Source organism: Grammomys surdaster, unplaced genomic scaffold, assembly GCF_004785775.1.
Source record: "Grammomys surdaster isolate TR1022 unplaced genomic scaffold, NIH_TR_1.0 458, whole genome shotgun sequence".
NCBI classification, from domain to species: Eukaryota; Metazoa; Chordata; class Mammalia; order Rodentia; family Muridae; genus Grammomys; species Grammomys surdaster.
In genome coordinates, this window is record NW_021604877.1 from 451935 (window position 1) to 473214 (window position 21280).

Genomic DNA, 21280 nt, shown 5'->3' on the forward strand with positions numbered 1-21280 from the left:
AGCTATCAGGGGAATGTGGAGGAGAGGATGCTGAAAGAAAGACTTCTCTGCTGAGATGGAGGTGGGGGAGCAATAACTGTAAAAAGCCAGGTGTGGCCTCAAATACCTGTAACCTCAGTGCTGCAGGGATCTGAGCCAGGAGGATTGCTGGGATTGCTGGCCAACCAGACTAGCTGAAAAAATGGCAAGTTTCAAGTTCAGTGAGAGACCCTGTCTCAAAAGAACAGGGTAGAAAGTGATAAAGCCAGAAACCCAATGCGCTCCCTCTGGCTTCTATGCATATATGAATATGTACGAACAAACAACACATAGCATCAGAAATGAGTGAGACCATAGAACAGGTGACAAACCTCCAGATGGGGTCAGATGCGAACACAGGCCCCTGGATAACAGTCAAATTCTTCTTATTCACCCTCTAGAGTGCCTGGGAGCTGAGGGTAGACTGGCTCACAAGCTGTTTCGTGACCTGTTTGCCAACTATACAAGTGCCCTGAGACCAGTGGCTGACACAGACCAGACTCTAAATGTGACCCTGGAGGTGACGTTGTCTCAGATCATTGATATGGTAGGATGTGTGAATCGAGGGAAGATGGGCCATCTCCTAATTATCCTTTTCTTGTGTGTTAATAATGACAGTGACCATTAATTTCTGCATACCTGTTGATAGCCCAAGATTTTATGCACTGGTATTTACTGAATACCTTCTCTGTTCCCAAGCAGGAATTATCAGCGGGATTAACTGGAGATTGAAAAACCCACCAAGGGCACACAAGTTCAAGCCTGGGTGGGAACTGGGCTGTTTGAGCAAGCTGGGTTTGTGGGTAGTAACTGGAGAGCTCTGTGAGGGAGAATGCACGAAAAAGACAGTCACATGTCTGTCGTCTGCCCCTGCCAGGATGAACGGAATCAGGTGCTGACCTTGTATCTGTGGATCCGGCAGGAGTGGACAGATGCCTACCTACATTGGGACCCCAAAGCCTACGGTGACTTGGATGCAATCCGAATTCCCAGCAGTCTAGTGTGGCGACCAGACATCGTACTTTACAACAAGTACTGCCTGTCTGCCCCCTTTTTCTTTAAAGTTGCCCATTTGCCCTTGACATGCACTGAGTCCTCTCCCAACACCTAATAGAGTTGCTTAGACGTCTAGGAAACTTGCCCCTGGGGCCCCTCTAAGGAGCTCTTCACCACTCCATGTCACTTTCAGGCCAACTCAAGCTGGATGGCTGCAGAGAAGCTGCTCTGTGATCCAAGCCAGTTGTAGCTCTCAGAGAACTGTCTTGAGTCCATATGCTCCTCTATGGCAGCTCCACCCTCCCATGCTCTGGGGCCACTTGAGATCTCACCAGCCAACAGCCTAGTCCTTGGGGTACTCCTTTATGCCACCTTTAGGTGCTTTGCACTTCTCAGCCAACACACAGCATTGTGTATCTTTCTGGGTTCATCTAATGAGTTCTACAAATGATTCCCTAGGTCAGTGTGGCGATCCGGGTTTGCACAGGTCTTTTAAACTCTGCCCGCCCCCGCCCCGCCCCAAGCCTTCAAACTCTGCCTTTTCTAGACCTTCAGAGATTTAAATGAGCCTAATGAGGCTCACACCACCGTGCTGTCCTGACCACTAAAGCCCGACTAGTGGCAATAGATTCACCCTGTTCATGGGCCTGGGTGAATCCTGTCCTGCCTGTCCACAGGGCGGACACGCAGCCACCTGCCTCGGCCAGCACCAACGTGGTTGTGCGGCACGACGGCGCTGTGCGCTGGGACGCACCGGCCATCACTCGCAGCTCGTGCCGTGTGGACGTGTCTGCCTTCCCGTTTGATGCTCAGCGCTGTGGCCTGACCTTCGGCTCATGGACGCACGGCGGGCACCAGCTGGATGTGCGACCTCGGGGCACTTCCGCCAGTCTGGCCGACTTCGTGGAGAACGTTGAATGGCGCGTGCTGGGCATGCCAGCGCGCAGGCGCGTGCTCACCTACGGCTGCTGCTCTGAGCCCTACCCAGACGTGACCTTCACTCTGCTGCTGCGTCGCCGCGCAGCTGCCTACGTGTGCAACCTGCTGCTGCCCTGTGTGTTCATCTCCCTGCTGGCGCCACTGGCCTTCCACCTGCCTGCTGACTCTGGGGAGAAGGTGTCTCTGGGCGTCACCGTGCTCCTGGCGCTCACCGTCTTCCAGCTGATCCTGGCCGAAAGCATGCCACCTGCAGAGAGCGTGCCACTCATCGGTGAGCCTGAGAGCGTGGGAGAGTGGACACCAGGTCAGAAGAGTGACCACTGCAGGGGGTGAGAGAGGGTAGACGTGTCTGGGAGAACTCCCCTCACTGCTGGGGCCTTGATGGAGGAAGATCTGGTGTCCAGTGTCATAACAAGCAAACTGTAGTGAGTAATAGCTGTGTGCACAAGCATTCTCCTGTGCACGTGACATTCGTTCACTCACACAAGCAATACTATGAACCAAAGAAGAGCCACTAGCTTATTCCAGGTGTATAGACAGGACAGTTCAGGTTGCAACCGCAATCCGATTCCCAGTAGGGGGAAAAAATAAGTAGCAGATATCTTCAGAGCCCTAATTGGAATGAGAAGTGAGGAGAACTTAACTCTTATCTTATCCTTCCCCTCATCGGGTCTGAGGGCCTGATGCTGTCCTTCTTTCTGTTCACGATGAGGCAGTTGGGAAGCCCAACAGTCTTCATTTCTTGTTTGGGGTTCACAATGCTCTCTGTTCCACAGGAAAGTACTATATGGCCACTATGACCATGGTCACGTTCTCCACAGCGCTTACCATCCTCATCATGAATCTGCATTACTGTGGCCCTAATGCACATCCAGTGCCTGCCTGGGCTCGGGTCCTCCTGCTGGGACACCTAGCCAAAGGCTTGTGTGTACGGGAACGAGGGGAGCCCTGTGGCCAGTCGAAGCCACTAGAGTCAGTCCCCAGCCTCCAGCCTCTGCCAGGTCCCCCAGCGGGCCCTTGTCATGAGCCACGGTGTCTATGCCACCAGGAAGCCCTTCTGCATCACGTGGCTTCCATTGCCGGCACCTTCCGAAGCCACCGGGCTGCCCAGCGCCGCCATGAAGATTGGAAGCGCCTGGCTAGAGTGATGGACCGCTTTTTCCTAGGCATCTTCTTCTGCATGGCTCTAGTCATGAGCCTCCTGGTACTGGTGCAAGCCCTGTAAGGGCCAGGAACTGGATTTCAGGGAGCTGTGGTCACCTCAACACTAACAGGCAGGGATAGCAAAGCCCAGGTGGTTGTTGGTACTCAGACACACTAGCCAGTCTCTCCCCAAAGTGCTGCTAAGAGTCAGAGACACTTCAGGACCAGCACTTCTGACCTCACACCCCACAAACAGCCTTTGTGATCTACATGCCCTAATGGAGGGGGATCTAACGCCTGCCTCTCCACTAATTCCAACATGATTAAGGTCCAAGTACAGACTTGGAGGATAGGACTCAATGCCAGCTGAGCAAGGTGATAGACTCTTGTAATCCCAGCACATGGAGGCTGAGACAGGAGGATTACCTTAAGTTCTGTAGCCTGAGTTACAGAAATGTTTGTCTAAATATAAATAACCGCCCCAGTATCTACACTTGGAATCATAGCTATTAGCTGGGGGGGGAGGGGTCCAGGTTATTTTTGTTTGTTGAGCCTGAGTCCTATGTAGTCCTTGCTGGCCTGGAACTTGCTACGGAGTCCAGGCTGGCTTTGAACTCACAGAGATCTACATGCCTCTCCAAAGGCAGGTGCCACTATGCCTGACTAGGGTGTAGGTTACTAATTAAAGGGACAAAGCTACACATTTGCTTGTCACCCTTAGTAGTTGCTGTTACAGATTCCCGTCTTGCTTATCTCTAGGCTCTCCCAGAAGGGAATGCACTGTCTAGTTTCCAGAACAGAAGGCTGTGCAGGCATTTGACACAAAGCTTCAATCCATAATAAATGAGTGTTCCCAGCACCTCCCCCATACCTTGTCTTCTTCTTGGGGCCCATAACAAGAAGTTGGGGATTCAGTTGGTGTTTATAGGTAGGACTCTCAGGATTCACAGATCAATGCAAAAATTATATCTCTTTTAAAAAATCACATTTATTAGCCTGGTAGTACCACTCACACCTTTCTGACAGGCATTTATGACAGGCATTTATGACAGGCATTTATGACAGGCATTTATGTGACCCCAGCTTAGCCCATGGCTATGTGTGCTCCCCCATCATCATCCACAGTGAGTCGAAGTCTCCTGGCTCCAAGCTGAGTCTCTGCCTGACCTTGAGTCCTCTGCCTGTCCTCAAGTCCTCTGCTTGTCCTCAGTCCCATTCCTACAGCCCTGGGTGAGGTTCAGTCTCCAAATTCTCTTCTGTGCCTCCATCAATATATCTGACAATTGTCACAGAAGGCCCCAGAGTTCCCTGTAGATGGACTGATTCACCAGGATCCTGCTATACTTAAGGCGCCAGTTGACCAACATTCTTCAGTCAGGGCGGTCAACATTGGGTAGGTCACTTGGGACCTGGATTCTCTGGAAGGGCCCTCAGCAAAAGGAACAAGAGCAGCAGCAGCAGAAGAGACCAGGAGACAGAGAGGGAGCCCGGGGCTATGTGAGGAAAAAGAGAGATTTAGGAGCCGTGTGAGGATGTGAAGAGGAAGGACAGAGAGACTGGCAGAGTGAGCTGGAAAGACTCAAACTCAAAGTACAATGAGAGACAGAGGGGCTCAGTCACTCTAAACCCTGCCATCTGCCGACACAAGGGGACCCAACACTACCGTGTGTCCCCTGATCTCAGAGAGATCTGCTGATGCTGAATCTGGCTTCTCCATTCATGCCCTGGGCACATGACATCCTGGTGGGACTGTGGAGACAAAAACTCTTAACTTTCCCAATGTCCCAAATTATGCGCCATCTGAATGTAGAGGCCAAAGCTGGATACAGCAGTTTGCTTGCCCAGCATCCTAGCACTCAGGAGGCTAAGGCAAGACAATGGTCCATTTGAGGCTAGCCTGAACTGCACATGAGTTCTAGGACAACCTGGACTACATAGGAAATTCCCCTATCCTAAAACCAAAACAAAGGGTCTGGTTTGAAGTTGGAGACCCAGCTTCTGGTCACTATGCCACCTTGACTGTGTCTCTGGCCTCCCTTAACTACATGAAGATAGTATTCTAGGTTTTACCACTAGAGGGCTGTGTGACAGAGGTAGGAACTCTCATAGTGGGCAGTTCACAGTTCACTCTGCAGCCAGGCTATAGTCATGATTCCTCATTAGCTGTGTGCTGAAGGACAAGTTGCTACTTTCCGTCCTCTGTAGAAGTAGCTGATATTGGGCAAGATAGTGTAAGCCTTTAATCCCAGGACTCCAGAGGTAGAAGCAGATAGATCTCTGAGTTTGAAGCTAGCCTGGTCTACAGAGCCTGTTCCAGGACAGCCAGGGCAGCACAGAGAAACCTTGTCTGAAAAATAAACTAAGCCAATGCCATTGGACTGTGCTGAGGATTCACGGTGTAAATGCCTGGAACCCCAAGTATTATTTTGTCCAGGAAAGAAGAAAGAACAGAGGCTGAGCATCTTCCTGCCCACTGGTTACAGATCCTAGAGGGAGCAAGCATTGAGGACAGAGTAGGAAGTATGGCTGAGAGTTGGACAGGTGAGGAGGGCTGTTAACTCTTCTCTAGAAGTAGCCTATTCCCACCTAAATAAGTGGTGGCCCAGATAGGCCCTGGCACAGCAGATGTACAAGAGAAGACTCAGATGAAAGAGACATAGGTGTCCTTTGATCCAACTTTCTTATTACAAACTAGGAAACTGAGGCACAGGGAAAGAGTAGTTAGGCCAGACTAGAGTACAGTCAGACAGCATCCAAGGGTTGGCTTTGACCTTGGAAAGCAGGTCAAAGGGAGCCCTGAGGACGATAGCAGGGACACTGAGTTCTACAACTGAAGAAAAAGTTCCAGGGGAGAACTCTGCCGGGAACAGCTTCTGCTGTAGTCTCCTCAGAACAGCCTGAAGGCAGGGCTGACAGTGGCCCTCCTCTGAGAAGCAGAGATGCTGAAGAGACAGCTACACACATACACATCCTCAATGAAGGTTAGTAACTCCCACCGCTGTCTCACTGAGAGCAGTCTCTTCTTAGGCAAGGAGGTGGGTTTACAAGAATAAGAGAGCATTAGATCCTGCGGTGGTGGCACACGCGTGCCTTTAATCCCAGCACTGTGGAGGCAGAGGCAGGCGGATTTCTGAGTTCTAGGCCAGCCTGGTCTACAGAGTGAATTCCAGAGCAGCTAGGGCTACACTGAGAAACTCTGTTTCAAAAAAACAATCAATAAATCAATAAGAGGGCAATCTAGTGAGGGCCCAACCTCAGGACAGCCTGATCAAAATGTCTTCCTCTCTTACCTGAGCTATCCAGCCAGCAGGGCCCAGACCTGCACTTCTTTTCTGAAAGAAGAAAGAAGAATCAATGCTTCTGAAGAATCAGTAGCTCTCTGGTTGGAAAGGACCCCTCAGGGCTGATGAGCAAACCTTGATTCTCTGTAATTCTGCTGCCTTAGCAAGGATCTCCTTAGACCATATTCATTTAACCTGAGCCAAGGATAGAAGGGAGGCAGCCATGTAAGCTAGGTTCTCTTTCTGACCCACTCCTGGTCTCTGGCCTCTAACTGCCTACTCACCACGCTCCCAGCTCACTTTCCTATGCCCTGTCCTAGATGGGGTGGGGGGGGGACTGGTTTATATTCTTGGCCTGCCTTCCTCATGGCTCATGATGTTAGTCAAGGTTGGAACTGAGCCACATTGGACATCCTCTCATTTGAGCTGTGGCGTGTAGGCCAACTGTCTGCCTCTTAACTTTGAACGTCAGGCCTCACGTAGCCAGAAGCAGTAGCCCACAGCCCACCAGGGGTTAAGAACAGGCTTCCTCATTGTCCCTATGCCTGCCCAGCACATGCTATTGTATATAGCTACCATTCTGTCTGGTAAAATTGTCCTATCAAAAGCTGAGGTCAAGAGTTTTACTCAATTCTTTTTCTTAAACTTTGTTATATTTATTATTAGTATGTGTGAGGTAGGGGAAACAGGTGTTTCCTCGGGCTTGTGGAGGTCAGAGACAATCCTGTGGAGTTGGTTCTCTCCCTCTGTCTTTATATGGGTGTTGGAGACTGAACTGAAGAAGCCAAGCTTGCATGCTAAAGCTATGGTGAGCCATCTAGAGGTGCCCTTTTCTCTTGGCTCTGCCAACAAATGACTTAATGTCACTACTGTGACTAGAAATTAATTCCTTCCCAGTCTCCAGCTAGAACAACAGCCTGATTCAAATGTGCCTATCAAAGGCCCTGGCTGCCTCTCTTCCGTACCTGTGTGAGCCTCTCACCACCACCTCCAGCTCACATCACTTTTTTTTTTTTTTTTTTTGGCCTGGGAATCAAACATAGCCTCAGCTTGCTGAGTGCTGGGATTACAGGTGTGAGCCACCCCAGGCTTGTGGTCGTTGCTTTTATTATTTATGTATGTATGACTCCTTTCGCTGGAGGTAGGATCTGGGGCTTGAATTTGTCAAAGCTCCTGGCAGATGCCGGAAGCCCATCTTTTTGTAGGGCTGGCCTAGCTCTGGCCTGGTTCGCTCCTCACCTTTGATGTATTCGCAGTTGTATGTACTGCGTTTGCCCAGAGCGCGGAGGTAGATGCGTGCGGGACCCTGGGCGGGTCGGCTGGTATTGATCACCTGGAAAGTTTCGAAAGGGGGGATCAGCACCTCTTCCTCTTCAGGGAAAAAGGAGTAGCCTCTGATGGGGGCCCCGAGGCAGGTCCAGATACCGAAGAAGGTGTCCTCGCCAAATTGTTGGGCGGCAACGTTCTTGAGGGACGCGGAAGCAAAGCCCCCCAGCCTAACGGTGGCGCCAGGTCCTGCTGGCCGGAAGCGCAGGCCATGCACCCCCCTGTACACCTGCCGGCACCCGCGAGATCGGTGGCTCCGGAGCAGTTGCAGGGCCTCGGTGAGCAGGAAGTGGAGGGTCTTGAAGGAGAAGTGGTGGAGGTATTGGGCCCGGGAGCGGCCCGCCTCGCGCACTGCCGCGTTGAACTCCTTGTGCAGGGGGCTGTTGGCGGTGTAGGCCAGCAGCGCTACCCCGTGCTCATCCCGGAAGCCCGGCGGTGGTGAGGGCAAGGAGGCCCACACGGACCCCCAGGCCCTGCGTTCCTGCCACTGGATGTTGGCCAGAGTCCAGCCATCCGCGTATACTTTGTTGGCCTGGAACTCCGAGTGGTTGAGATCTGGCAGTGCCGCTGTCATGTCTGCCAGGCAGCCAGCATACTGGTCATCAAAGGACGCTGGGGCCATGTCCAGGGGTGTTTCTTGAGAAAAGATGTCTAGTTGTGAGATTGAGTGACTTTGAACCTGAGGGTAAGGGAAGATCAAGGACTGAGAGGGCAGTCCCTAGGAAAATGAGAGCCCGGTCATCCAGCTTTCCCCTGCTCTGAGACAGGAGCCTGTCTACAGAGAAAGGCAAGAAGGGTCCCCTATACATCTGGAGGGGAAAGGGGATTGAGAACATCAGCTGCAGGCTCCCCAAGACTAGGGTTTCAGCAGGTCCCTCAGAGAGACAGATGGATCCCCAGGGAAGTGTTGGACATATACTCTGCTCCTCTTCCCGGGATTTAGAAGCCAGCAGCTCAGTGACCTGCCAGGCTGCTGGTGAAGGATGACCATACCTGAACTCCATCCCTGAGACCCACAGACACCAGTAGGAGAGACATCATAGCAGGAATCTTCATGTTGGAGGTAACCTTGGGCAAGCTGCTGTCTCTTTTTCCTCATCTGGAAAATTGGGAAGTTAATCTCTACTCTTTAGTTAACATTATCTGACACTATCTGCCATTTGGACAGAGGGATGGAGGAGCTACAGCCTCTGGTACCCCTGAGGGTAGTCACACTGACCCACAGTGACTCTAAGAATAAGACCCATCCTTGGGTCAGAACTGGAATAGCCATCTCTAGTGCTAAATGATGTCCCTTTTTCTGTCTGTCTGTCTGTCTGTCTACGTTGTTTTTGTTTTAAATAGGATTTTATATATCCATGCTGACCTGAAACTGGCTACTTACTGGGCCAGTCCTTGTCTTTGACCCCACCCTCCACCCCCTTCCACCTCCTAAAGGCAGGCATAATGGATTTGAACTACCTGCTCCTTTTCCTATACAGTAAGACAGATGCATGTTATTACAAAGTAGTGCAAAGTAATGCTGGCTGTAGGAAGGTGGGTGTGGACTGAGCACCCCGATCCAGCCTTACACCCTCCTGCCCGTGGCATGGGATGGCCAGTGACAATGGTGTCTTTCAGTGCCTTTCTCAGAAAATATTGAACAGTATAATTAACTGTTTCTTTGTAGTGTTGAGGGTGAAACCCAGAGCCTGGTGCATTCTTGGTGAGCATTCTATTATTGAGCGCTTTGAACAATGTAGTAAATTTAACACACACACACACACACACACACTGATTCTTTTTTTTCCTCAAAGAAAAAAATGCTTAATATACACATCCTCTAAATATATCCCCTTGAGAAACAATGTATCAGGGGTCTCCTTTCAAGTAGGCCCCCTCACATCTACCTTGCCTGTTACAATGGCCTCATGGTGTGTTTCCTGATATAGTTAAACCATTGAATGGGCACATGGATTTTTTTCATAATGTTTTGAGGCAGGATCTGACCTTGCAGTTCAGGCTAAACTTAACCTTACTCTGCGTCCCAGGCTGGCTGCCTTGAGCTTATTGGTTACAATGGGTGTAACTACAGTTCCAGTGATTTAACAGCTTCCTCCTGCTGCATTGCTGGGATTACAGGTGTGCATCACCCCACAGGGATGAGATTTTTTTTTTATATATAATAATAGGCCCTGCCAAACTATGGTTCAAAAAGGAACCAGTTTGCTCTCTCATCACTATCGAAAGAAAATGCTCCTTGTCCCGCCATTGTCAATGCTAATTCCTGTTTCCCTAGATCATTTTCTTCTGCCTTGCTTGGTTGGTTTGGTTTGATTTTTTTGAGGCAGGGTCTCATGCCACCTAGGCTGGCTTCAAATTTACAGAATGGCTGAGACGACCCTGAAATCTGATTCTCCTGCCTCTACCTCCCGAGTGTGGAGATCACAGGTGCACCCCGTGCCTAGCCTACTGATCTTTCTAACTTTCATGTAAGTGATCTGGAAATAGATGTAAGCTGCTATTGCCATCACCACTCTGAAAGTTTTCTTTTGCACTTTATTGTCATCTATCCTGTGCTTCTGCCAGTACCTGGCACAGAGGCTCAGGAGACTGAAATGGATGTGATTCAGAGAAAGGGTAGACATGGCAGTTCAGACCTGTGGTCTAAGGCCGAGGTAGGAGGATGGTAGGCCAAAGGCCATCCTGGGACATCATGAGACCCTATCTCAAAAACCAAAATAAGCAATTTGCATCAGGCAGAGGTGAGATTTCCGAGGGAGGATGGGCTGGAGAAACCAAGAGAAACTGGGGGGTGAGCCTAAGCTTACAAAACAGGCTCCCCGGGAGTTCATGAGGTTCTTTGCTTCCAGCCTTTGGGTTCAGTGAGAAACCCTGGAATCCTTTTGTATTAGCTTTTAGGCTTAACCCAGCTTAGCCTAGCTCCAGTGAGCATGCCAGCAGAGGATGTTCATGTGGTGGTACTCTAGTCCCTCAGGATGGTCACGTGGGTATCCATCCACTCAATCACTCATCACTCATGACTGCAGTTGCCAGCTCACGTTGGATCCAAGCTGCTTCCTGGAGTCTCCTTCCCTTATTTGTCCAGGCCCACATCCGTGCCCTGCTTATTTTTGTCTGTCTCCTCCTTAGACGATCTGCCTGACTCTTCTCAGCCCTGCTAGAACATTCACCATGGTGTGGGGAGAGCAATGCCTCTGAAGCACAGCCCTGGTTACCATGCTTACCTGCTTAAAACCTTCTGTATGTGGGTGGAGGGGGCTTAGCGGTTAAAAGGATAGACTGCTCTTGTAGAAGGCATGAGTTCAGTTTCCAGCACCCACACCAGGTGCCTCATGACTGCCTGGAACTCTGGCCGTAGGACGACTGATGATTCTGGCCTTGGTGAATCGTGCCTTCAGGTGCACTTAACCACATACAGTCACGCAGATATACACATGATTAAAAATAGAATCTTAAAGAAATTTCTGTGCCAAAACTGACTGAAAAATAGCTCAAAATACTGAGAAAAATGCAGAAATGAGAATTATGAGAGAAAAGATGATAGTATATCATAAAAGGCGCTGTGGCTGGTGGGAGAGAGATGGCTCAGAGGTTCAAGACATTGTTCTTGCAGAGATCCCAGGTTCAGGTCCCAGCACCACAGGGTCACAAAGACCCTTATCTCCTCTTCCAGGTGATCTAAGGCCCTCTTTGGTCTCCAAGGACTCCTGCACACATGCACTGTACGTAAACTCACATTCTCTCTCTCTCTCTCTCACACACACACACACACACACACACATTATCATTTTTAAATCTATAAATAAATAAATAAATAAATAAATAAATAAATAAATGCCTCTAAAGTGCCTCATACCTTTATGGCCAAAGCTCAGAGGCAGAGACAGGAGGATCTCTGTAAGTTCAAGGCCAGCCTGGTCTACAGAAAGAGTTCTAGGACAGCCAGAGTTACATAGAGAAACTCTTTTTCCAAAAAACAACAAAAACAAAAAACAAACAAACAAAAACAAAAAGCAGAAAGGGCTTGCCTATCTATCCTACATTTTTTTTTTTTTTTTTTTTTTTTTTTTTTTTTTTTTTTGGTTTTTTTTTTTTTGGTTTTTTGAGACAGGGTTTCTCTGTGTAGCCCTGGCTGTCCTGGAACTCACTCTGTAGACCAGGCTGGCCTCGAACTCAGAAATCCGCCTGCCTCTGCCTCCCAAGTGCTGGGATTAAAGGCGTGTACCACCACTGCCCAGCATGGGCTTGATTCCTAATACCGCCTAGAAGTCACTCGTGGTAGCACACGCCTGAGATCCCAGGATTCACGAGGGACAGAGGATCAGTGAGTTCCAGGCCTGTCCCCCAGACCCTGTTTCAAAGCAAAGGAGCAAAATGAAGTAAAACATCCCCCTGTGCTTCAGAGGCCGTTTTTTTTTGTTGTTGTTGTTGTTTTTGTTTTTTGTTTGTTTTGTTTTTTGTTTTGTTCCAGAGAGGATCTACTGTTTCCCTGCCCTTAGCTATCCTTCTGGCTTCCCACTTGTCCAAGCTTAGCTCAGTGCTCACCTGTTTCAGAAAGACCCCAGAGCCCTTTGGGCTCTACATCACTCTGTGCTGATTCTCCTGAGCATCCCTCCCCCCAAACCCTGGCCTGTGTAGGAACCAGCAATAACCCCCGGGGTTGGGGCAGGACTAGGCAAAGTCACCAGAGTGCTTGTTGAGTCTTGTTAAGAAAGTAAAATCTACATAAACACCCCAGCTTCACGTGGACCTGCAGATACCCAGTAGGTGACTGGGTGGGGATGGAAAGACTGGCACCCATGTATTCCCTTTTGGGTCAGGTTCTGTCACCCTGAAGGCAGATATGTCAATCACCTCCTCAGCCAGGGCTTCTGCCCTCCACTGTCAGAGGTTTTAGAGCAGCATAAGCACTGTAAGCAGCATGGCCCCGGGTCCCACAGCTTCAGCTACTGAGCCCTCCGTGTCCTTCAGGCAAGATGGTGACCCCAGTCAGTAATCTTGGAAAATCAGTGGAAGCCTGCCTCTTCCCTTGTCCAGACAGTGCACCCTGTCTGTCAGTGCTGGCTGCCTTCCATTAGAGAACTGAAGCCTCACTAAAGCCTGCTTGTGTCCACATAGCCTCATTTCTACAGTCAGATCCGCCTTATTTTTATTTTGTCTGTGCTGGAAGAACCCCCCAAGTCTCTGGTAAGCAAGACTAAGAGGCGTTCTGCACATTGCCAATAAGACAGCACCTCAGAGTAAGTAGATTGCTTTCCTTAGTGACCAGGGTCAGGGAAACACAGCAAGGATTGATCTGGAACACTGGGAATTCCCCCTCCCTATTTCATTTTTATTTTTATTTTATTTTATTTTATTTTATTTTATTTTATTTTATTGAGACAGAGTCTTGTTAGGTATCCTAGGCTGGCCTCTAATTCAGTCTCTGGCACAAGAGAGCTGAATCCAGCTTAAAAATCCCTCTTCACAGGCAAGGAAACTGCATTTTCCCATCCTCTGACCCACAGCCCTTAGTTTTCCTCTCTCTCAGGCCCACACTCAACAGTTCCTTCTGGGAATATGACCCCAAGTCTCTTCTCAAAAATCCCAAACTTTCCCACATCCACAAACTTTCCTAGGATCCAAGGATCCCTAAAACTTTATTAATACCATAGATTTTATATCAAAAAGTTCCTTCCCTATTCCCTACGTGAGGAAGTGAAGTAGCCTTCTGGCCTTACCTAGCCTTCTCCATGGTGGGCAAGGCTGATCTGGTCTCCTGTGATAGACAGGCAGGGAGGGCAGCTTTCCCTTTTATACTGTCTATTCCCTACCCCTCCTGCTTTCCCACACAGCTGCTCAGAAATGTGACACTCGTCTGTCTATTTCAAGCTGTCTCCTTGTCAAGGCTCAGAACACTAGCCTCACCCCAGTGTGACCTGGGCCAGTGTTCTTCCCAAAACAATACGCGCTGCCGAATACAGAGGTGTTGAGAGTGATATTGGGGGTGTTGAGGGGACAGGACTACAGCCCTCTCACCAGGCTTGGCTCTGGACTCTGGTCACCTCATTTCATGCACCCCAACTCCACACATCTCTCCTTTCATTTTGTTCTGTTGTGGTGGTGGTTGTTATTGTTGTTGTTGTCTTATTACTTTCTTTCACAAAGTCCAGGCTGACCTTGAACTTGAAGCAATCCTTTTGTCTCGGCTTCCCTCCTGATTGTTGGGATTATAGGCATATACCATCTTGTCAAGCTTTGTTCCTCTCTAAAGAACCTAGCTTCCTGCTGGATCTCTGACTCACTGTGTGACCCGGGAGGACTCTGTCCCTCTCAGGATCCCTGACCCGTGACCAGATTTGACTCCACTTCTTGGGGTTCCAGGTGCTAGGATGTAAGAAAATCTCCAAGCCGGAGGCTGTCCCCACCCAGCATCTGCTCTCCTGGAAACTATAAGTACTTGAATTCCTCCCAGAGAGAGAGAATGGGGCCAGCAGGGAGGGAAGGGATTACTGCTGGACATAGTTTGTTTTCTTCTTTAGCTTTCAGGAAGGATTGCAGGAGAAAAAAGGATTTTAGGTGAAGGAAACTTTATTTGGCTGACAATATGGTAAGGGGATGGTGATGGGTAAATTCATGAGCTGGACTACCCTATGCTTACGCTGGCCCAACAGGAGGCTTCTCTAACCCTTGATGTTGAGAGCATCCCTCCTTCACCTTCCCATAAGCTGGTTCCTTCTCCTGTTACATCCAACTGGGCATCTGAAACTCAGAACTAGGTTATTTATAGTCAAGCCCAATGGAGGTGTGAGAGAAAGCTGTGTTTACAAACATGGGGTCACCTGAGCCGGTCCAGAAAGGGAAGGTGTGAGGGGCTGGGGGTGGGGCCGTTCCTGAACACCTAAGCACAGAAAGTCAAGCAGTCCCTTCCATCCCAAGCTTACAGACTAGGGTAGGGACTCAGAGGGTTAAGAGTAGGGAAGGAAGTGGGGGGTGAGGGTGGAAGTTTGCTGCTGGTGCACACAACGTGTGTGTCAGATTCAAATTGTATGCAAATAAGACTGATTTGGTGACTTAACTAGTGTGATATACAAGAAGCGTCCCTCGCGGGGCTTCGTGGCCTGGTGGTCTGAGGGCCCTGGCCCAGTCTGGTACCACAGTCTAGTACCACTGGAGAAGAGGCCAAGTCTCACAAGTCCCTCCCCCAACCTTGACCTAGCTCAAATCTTACAGAAAGAACCGATCATCCAAACAAGGAGAGTCTCGCCCCTCAACCACCCAAGGACTCTGGCAGTCCAGCTCCCACGCCCCTGTCTGTTGTTGGGGAAGATAGGTGTCAGATTACCAGTCCAGGGGCTATAGTTAGCCCCAGGGACTTTGTTCAGCTGTCTGTCCGGGATCTGCACAGCGCCTGCCAGCACTTCAACTCCCTTCAGCTCCGGTCTGCCGCAAAGGACCATAGCCCCAGGCCACTCTCTGCCTCTACCTCCTCCAGGTGGGTTCTCATCCCTGCCCCACCCCTCTTCAGGCAAAGCCATATAAATGCCTCACCTGTACCATTGCAAAGAAGTCCTAAAGACCCTGGGTGTGGGGCCACCTTGTAGTCATAGACATGGGGACAGTAAAATCGGACGCTCTGCCCATCCTTAGACTTGCCCGAGGCCCCGCCCCTCATCCTTTCTGAGTTCCAGTCCTTCACTAGGACCCTCTCAGGCTGAAGAAGGAAGGTCCTGGAGCCCAGCCAAACCAGCACCCCCTCCACTGGCTTCATCATCATCATCAGGATCCTGCCTTCTCGGGACTCCTCCGAGGATGATTCTGGAGGATCTGCTAATGGTCCTCAGCTGCCTCGGCTTGCACACCCTCTGGAAGGTAACTCTAGGGACTATCCTTTGCCAAAAAAGTCAGGTGTGGGTCAGAGGCTAACAAATGGTGGTGGTGGAGGAATGATAAAGGAGACCACCCCCAGGAGTCTCTTCCCTCCTCCCAGTCCTCTTCTCGGGAACTTCTATTCTGTTAGGGAGCCCAGGTGCCAGATGTCTCTCCCAGAATGCCACCTTCCTGGACTCCTGGATCCCAGTGTGAAATCTCCTTCCATGCTACCCCTCAATAGGGATTGCCTCCAACTTTCTCCTTCCCACTTCACACCACAGGTTCAATGCAGGCACACCGGTGTGCTGTTATAGGCCCTGGCAGACCCTGAAAACCAGACTTCACCCTCTCCCCTCCCCCTCACACTCTGGGACTATGATTGTGCAGAGGACAATGAAACTTCTTCCCCTCCGTGAGTTTAGGATAAAATCTTCTAAAGTAGCTAGGATGCAGGAACCCCAGAACTGACAGTGATGTGTACTGAGCTATAGGGCTTCCCCAAGGATGGGAAATAGCTGAGAGGGATGGGGACCAAGGCAAGGATCAGACACTGGCTGCACATTGCCTGCATACTGAATAGCAGAGCCAGGAAAACACAGAACCAACCAGACTCTCCTCTCACTCAAATGATGAGATACCCCCCTCTAGGTTGTGCCACAGTGGTCCTTATGCTCCCCTCACAACCCTGTGAGGTTGGAAGTATCCATAATCCATAGGTAAAGAAGGTGAAGTCCAGAAAGCCCTGACCTGAGAATTGCTCAGATCCCACAGAGAGCAGGTGGTGCTTAAACAAACTATGGCTGTCTGACGCTACTGCCTGTGTTCTTTGTGCCTGTTTCCAATCTTGCCAATTGCACGCATCAGATATGTGGGCATAGAAATGAAAATCTGCCACCAGCACTCCCTGCCCAGTGTTCTAAACTTATATTTTGGCCTCTGTGCCACCTCCCTTATGTCCATTAGGTCCAAGCTGTTCCTATCCTGCCCCTGAGCCTGGTTCCAGATACCTTTGATGATGCCTATGTGGGCTGCTCTGAGGAGATGGAAGAGAAAGCAGGCCTGCTGCTAAAGGAAGAGATGGCGCACCATTCCCTGCTACGGGAATCCTGGGAAGCAGCACAAGTGGCCTGGGCACACTGGCGTCACAAGCTTACTCTACCTCCTGGCTTCAAAGCCCATCACGGAGTAGCTATTATGGTGTACACTAACTCATCCAACACCTTGTACTGGGAGCTGAACCAGGCTGTGCGGACAGGAGGTGGCTCCCGGGAGCTCTACATGAGGCACTTCCCCTTCAAGGCCCTACATTTCTACTTGACCCGGGCCCTGCAGCTGCTGCGGGGCACTGGAGGGTGCAGTAGGGAAGCTGGGGAGGTGGTGTTTCGAGGTGTGGGCAGCCTTCACTTTGAGCCCCAGAGGCTTGGGGACTCTGTCCGATTAGGACAGTTCGCCTCCAGCTCTGTGGATGAAAGAGTGGCTCGCAGGTTTGGTAATGCCACCTTCTTCAACCTAAGGACTTGTTTTGGGGCTTCTATCCAGGCTTTGTCTGTCTTCCCTGAGGAACGTGAGGTGCTGATACCCCCACATGAAGTCTTCTTGGTCACTGGGTTCTCCCAGGATGGAGCCCAGAGCATAGTGACTCTCTGGAGTTATAATCAGACCTGCAGCCACTTTAACTGCGCCTATTTGGGTGGTGAGCGATGCATGGGAGACAGAGAAGGGCAGGGTGGGTGAAAGACGCCAGTGTATCTGACCCAGTCCCCAGAGCCTTCAGGAACCACTTGGTTAGTGAGATTGAGGTTCCACCAGGTCCTGTGAGAGTTCAAGATCTGTGGACATTCTCAGATGACTGTCTTCTCAGAAGGGTACCTAATAGACCAAGGAACAGAGAGGAGGCAATACTGCCTCCTGCTCAGTCAGCTCTGGCTTGATGGGGCTAACAAGGTAGGAAAGTGCCAGGTTCAGTTGTGGAGGCAGGGACAGTGGAAGAGTGATGGCTGTGTGGGTAGGAGCAAGGATGGAGAGGCAACCTGGAAACGTTGCCTGGGGAGAAGCTGAAGGGGAGCGAGGGCCTGCTTTGAGGAGAAGGAAAAGACAGACTGAAAATGGGATGGCCATAGGCAAGACATTTGGGGTGCGAATCACCCCAGGGCCTCACTATGCTGTCTGTTGCAGGGGAGAAGAGGCGTGCCTGTGTGTCCTCAAGAGGTAAGTCACCCTTCAGCCTGCTCTGAGAGCTGTTCGCTACCCCCTGGCCCTGCTGCCCGCCTCACCATCTTTTCTCCTTTCTCCAGCAGTAGGGTGGCCAGAGTCCTACCCCACAGAGGCTTTGGCTCTGCAATCAGGGAAGACGCTGCTCTTGGCCCCAGGGGAGTTGCAGCTCTCCAGAGCTGGACCCTAAAAGCCTCTTAGGAATCTTGGGAACTGATGACCTTACTATGAAGAAGGGGCTTTGAAAGGCCTCAGGATGTGGGAGTGTGGTTCTTGTTCCAGTCCTAGGGGCCGCCTCTCCAACCAGAGTTGGAGACCTGGCATCATGGCAGGGTTGAGGGAACCCCACTGTGTAGTGGGGACTTCCTAGGACATACAAGGTAAAGACTAGATGGCTATTCAATTAAACAGAGTTGTGGTGTAGAGACATGGGCTTTTATGACTGGTTTATTGCATGATGTCATTCGTCCTTGGCAGGCTTGAAAGGAGGGATCAAAACTAGCTTCCTGACTATCCTAGCCACACACTGTACCTGATGCTTGTTAACAGCTGCAGGAGCCTCACAGCTGCCATGAACGCAGGGCGCAGGGAGGGGAAAGAGGAATACCCAGCCCTGATGAGAATGCAAGGCCAAGAAAGGGCACCACCTCCAGGGCACTCACTCTCAGGCCTGCCTCATGCTTCCCTGGCCTCCTGTCTCCCGGTCCTCCAGTCTCCTAGGCCAGAACTTTTTCTGCTAAAGACCAAAGGAATCCCAAAGTAAGATTCTAAACCCCAGAACTCAAAGCAAGCTGTTTCTCTTTCTTCCTCATACAGCATCCATTTTAGCGGAAGTCAATGAAAGGATCTTAGGATATCAAGAGATGGGGACTCCCACCTGAATTCCAAGGCAGAAATTTTATTGAGGCAAGAAAAAAAAAAGCACCATGATCTTCTACTGTGAGACCCTGGCTCTACCCAGCTAGGCTGCTGTACTTAGTGACAGAAAAGACCCTTCTGTTGCCTTAGGACTCCTCCTTGGTCTCCAGATCTTCCTCCAGGGGCAAGTCCCCTGCCCCCTCTGCTTCTTGCTCCCTGTGTACCAGCACATGGGCAGAGGAGGAGGTGCTGGACTCTCCAGAAGCTGGAGTCCCAGCCTCTCCTGTAGCATCAAGGCCATCTTCTAAAGAGACTTCAGTCTCCACAATCCCAGGCATAGTCAGCTCTGCTGGGGTGTCAGAGGTAGGGGGGCCCAGGTTCTGGAAGCTGTTGCGCACTCGGGTGATGTATCTACTGAGGATGCTGGCACCATCTGGAGGCCGTGGTGTCCCTCCCGCCGCCAGAGTCTTCTGCACACTGGCCACCTCGCTTTGCAGTCGAGACACAGTCTTGGTCAGCTCTGTCAGTCTGTTGCCCAGGTCTGAGATGAATCAGGGCAGAGAGGAGTGTGCTTAGTACCTCTTCTGTCTATACAAACCCCACCCCACTGAACCAGGAACACCCTGTCTGGATGCTAAAGGAGGACTGGAAAAACTGTGGGGACGGGAAATGTGAGCATTAATGGACGGGCATTGACAAAGGAGGAACGTCTTCTGGGGTTGGTAGTGCAAGCCTGTGATCCATCTATTTGGGAGACTGGGGAAGACCATGGAGAATTCAAAGTCAGCCTAGACTTCCAAGTGGGCTCAAGATGAGCCTGGGCAACTTAGTAAGGCAGGAAGAAGCAAATGGGAAGGGGGGGGAGTGGGAGATCAATACCTGAGCACACAGGAATGAGGGAATAAGAACATAACAATATGTAAATAAAGGCAGAGTAACCGAGTCAAGGAGCCAGATGGGTAAGCTGTGCCTTTCTAGGGCAGAAAGGACGGGACTTGCCGAGTATGGAGGGGGCATCTGGGTGTGGGCACTCTTCCCAGGTGAGCCAAGAACATCAAGGGGAGGGAGCATACAAATGAGCTACTGACCTTTCCGACGGGTCTCCTCGAACTCTCGCCGGGCAGTCTCTATGTAGCGCTGTACCAGAGCCTTGATGACTCGAAGGCGGTAGGACACACGCTCTCCTTCCCCAGATCCCGCCCTTGCCCCAGGGTTGGTCTGCAATGGAAGACAGGGGAAATTCTCTACCTTCCTTTCCATCTCTTCCCTGACCAAGAATAAAGGAGAAAGGCAAAATCTAGGCAGGCTTTCTGTCCCTGGCCTGTCTGGTACAGTCTGTAGGACAGACAGTGGCCAGCAGATGTGACAGGACAGTGTGTCTATAGTGTTTAGAGTATATGGTGAAGACTGAGGTGGGGTGGCGTGGGAAGGAAAGCCCTTGTAGAACTGGCTGCAATGGTCCAAGTCAGGAAAGCTCTCATGCTCAGACAGGTTGGGTTATGGTGCAGATGACAGGAGATAGGTGAGCCCCTGGATGCCAGGCTGCCTTTGGCAGCCTTTCATTCCTCGTGGCTTTGCCCAAGTGCTGTTAAGTCACCCAAGCATGTCTTACAGCCTTGTTGCCTGGAACTCGGGCTTGGGATAGAGGTGGCATGGATTATATTTAGGCTGCAGGATGTGGACTAGAGATGTAGGATCCAGCCAGAAGCAGGAGGATGAAAATGAGGGCTGTGTGACAGAATAGGAATTGGAAGCAGGCTCTCTGGGGGGCATACTGATGGGGTAGGTAATACAGGTGAGGAAAAAACACTCTGAAAAGGTACTCACAAAAGTTGGGATTGGCGGGTAGTCTGACTTCTTGGCTTTGCAGCAGGAGGAGCCACAGCAAATGAACCGGAAAATTCTCCTGAGAGATTACCATGGTGAAAAGATGTTAGTGGAAGTGTGGGGGGGGGGGGAAGGGGGCAGAGCCTAGGAAAGTGGGGCAGGCTGGGTGGTGTACAGGGCCAGAACTATGAGGCCATCACCTGAGGAGGTAGAAGGCGGCCTTTGGGGACGGCAGGATGTTAAAGGGCACAGGCAGCGTCAGGCCCTCTCGGAAGTACGACAGGTAGAGCTTGGAACGAGCAAACTTCCACTCCACATCAGCATCATCCTGGGGACCGAGAGGCAAGAGGCTATGCCAAGGTCCAAGCTGGCTCGGGCTGCTCTGCTCACTCAGGCACCGTCTCTTTTGTCTTCCCCTCACCTACTCTCCAGCGTGCCAACCCCTTTCCTCTTGTTCTTGTTTCCTCCTGTTCTCGTTTCCTCCCCACTGACCACCCACATTCCCTTTCCCACTCTCTTTCCCCTTAAATTCCCAGTCGCTGCTCAGTGCTCAGTCTATTCTCCAGCCCACAATGCCATCTGCTTCCTTCTTGTGTTCCCATTTTTATACAATGCTCCAAATTGCCGCCACCACCACCACCACCAACAACAACAAGGAAAAGTGCAGAGAGCATTAGACTTGGAGTCTGCCTATACCAACAGCAGGGCTGAGACCCTTGTTGACAGAGGAGAATTTGTCCAAAGTCATAAAATAAAAGTGGGAGCAGAGCAGGCCCCCGAGGGTCTTTGCACCCCGTCCCTCCCCATCCCCCGGGGGTCTTTGCACC

General features: G+C 50.8%; 4 protein-coding genes across 6 annotated transcripts in view; 2 read left to right on the forward strand and 2 right to left on the reverse strand.

The window, feature by feature from the left end:
- Window positions 1-3955, forward strand: part of Chrna10 (cholinergic receptor nicotinic alpha 10 subunit) — a 4490-nt gene extending 535 nt beyond the window's left edge. The window contains exons 3-6 of the mRNA XM_028781548.1: window positions 420-565; window positions 896-1050; window positions 1692-2224; window positions 2730-3955. Coding sequence (XP_028637381.1) covers window positions 420-565; window positions 896-1050; window positions 1692-2224; window positions 2730-3178 — 1283 coding nt within the window. The 3' untranslated portion in view covers window positions 3179-3955. The remainder of the gene's footprint in view (window positions 1-419; window positions 566-895; window positions 1051-1691; window positions 2225-2729) is intronic.
- Window positions 3956-4494: 539 nt separating this feature from the next.
- Art1 (ADP-ribosyltransferase 1) lies at window positions 4495-13457 on the reverse strand. Its single transcript, XM_028781493.1, has 5 exons — window positions 13427-13457; window positions 8697-8802; window positions 7617-8382; window positions 6387-6428; window positions 4495-4589 (listed from the first exon to the last, which is right to left on the reverse strand). The coding sequence occupies exons 2-5, from the start codon at window positions 8757-8759 to the stop codon at window positions 4495-4497; spliced, it is 966 nt and encodes a 321-aa protein (XP_028637326.1). The 5' UTR covers window positions 8760-8802; window positions 13427-13457.
- Window positions 13458-14775: 1318 nt separating this feature from the next.
- On the forward strand, window positions 14776-18195 carry Art5 (ADP-ribosyltransferase 5). 3 transcript variants are annotated; one of them, XM_028781550.1, is made up of 5 exons: window positions 14776-15180; window positions 15399-15557; window positions 16521-17250; window positions 17733-17765; window positions 17852-18195. In XM_028781550.1, exons 2-5 carry the CDS (start codon window positions 15498-15500, stop codon window positions 17956-17958), a joined length of 930 nt encoding a protein of 309 aa, XP_028637383.1. In that variant the 5' UTR covers window positions 14776-15180; window positions 15399-15497; the 3' UTR covers window positions 17959-18195. The 3 variants fall into 3 exon arrangements, with proteins under 3 accessions (XP_028637383.1, XP_028637382.1, XP_028637384.1); XM_028781549.1 differs by having other exon boundaries at window positions 14808-15180; window positions 15388-15557; window positions 17852-18000; XM_028781551.1 differs by having other exon boundaries at window positions 14808-15180; window positions 15388-15557; window positions 17855-18000.
- A 577-nt stretch (window positions 18196-18772) lies between these two features.
- The window catches only part of LOC114632912 (short transient receptor potential channel 2), a 10326-nt gene continuing 7818 nt past the window's right edge, over window positions 18773-21280 (reverse strand). Inside the window, exons 10-13 of the mRNA XM_028781513.1 lie at window positions 20654-20781; window positions 20454-20532; window positions 19715-19844; window positions 18773-19167 (exon numbers count right to left, since the gene is read on the reverse strand). Of these exons, the coding sequence (XP_028637346.1) occupies window positions 18773-19167; window positions 19715-19844; window positions 20454-20532; window positions 20654-20781 (732 nt within the window). The remainder of the gene's footprint in view (window positions 19168-19714; window positions 19845-20453; window positions 20533-20653; window positions 20782-21280) is intronic.

Excerpts from the sequence above, each read along its gene's own strand:
- Art1 (XM_028781493.1), bottom strand. The coding sequence starts at position 8,759 with ATGAAGATTCCTGCTATGATGTCTCTCCTACTGGTGTCTGTGGGTCTC. Across the intron at positions 8,383-8,696 it reads GTCTCAGGGATGGAGTTCAG|GTTCAAAGTCACTCAATCTC; the intron begins GTATGGTCATCC and ends CCTTACCCTCAG. Across the intron at positions 4,590-6,386 it reads CTGCTGGCTGGATAGCTCAG|CCCCGGGCTCCCTCTCTGTC; the intron begins GTAAGAGAGGAA and ends TTCCTCACATAG.
- Art5 (XM_028781550.1), top strand. The coding sequence starts at position 15,498 with ATGATTCTGGAGGATCTGCTAATGGTCCTCAGCTGCCTCGGCTTGCAC. Across the intron at positions 15,558-16,520 it reads GCTTGCACACCCTCTGGAAG|GTCCAAGCTGTTCCTATCCT; the intron begins GTAACTCTAGGG and ends TATGTCCATTAG. Across the intron at positions 17,251-17,732 it reads TAACTGCGCCTATTTGGGTG|GGGAGAAGAGGCGTGCCTGT; the intron begins GTGAGCGATGCA and ends TGTCTGTTGCAG.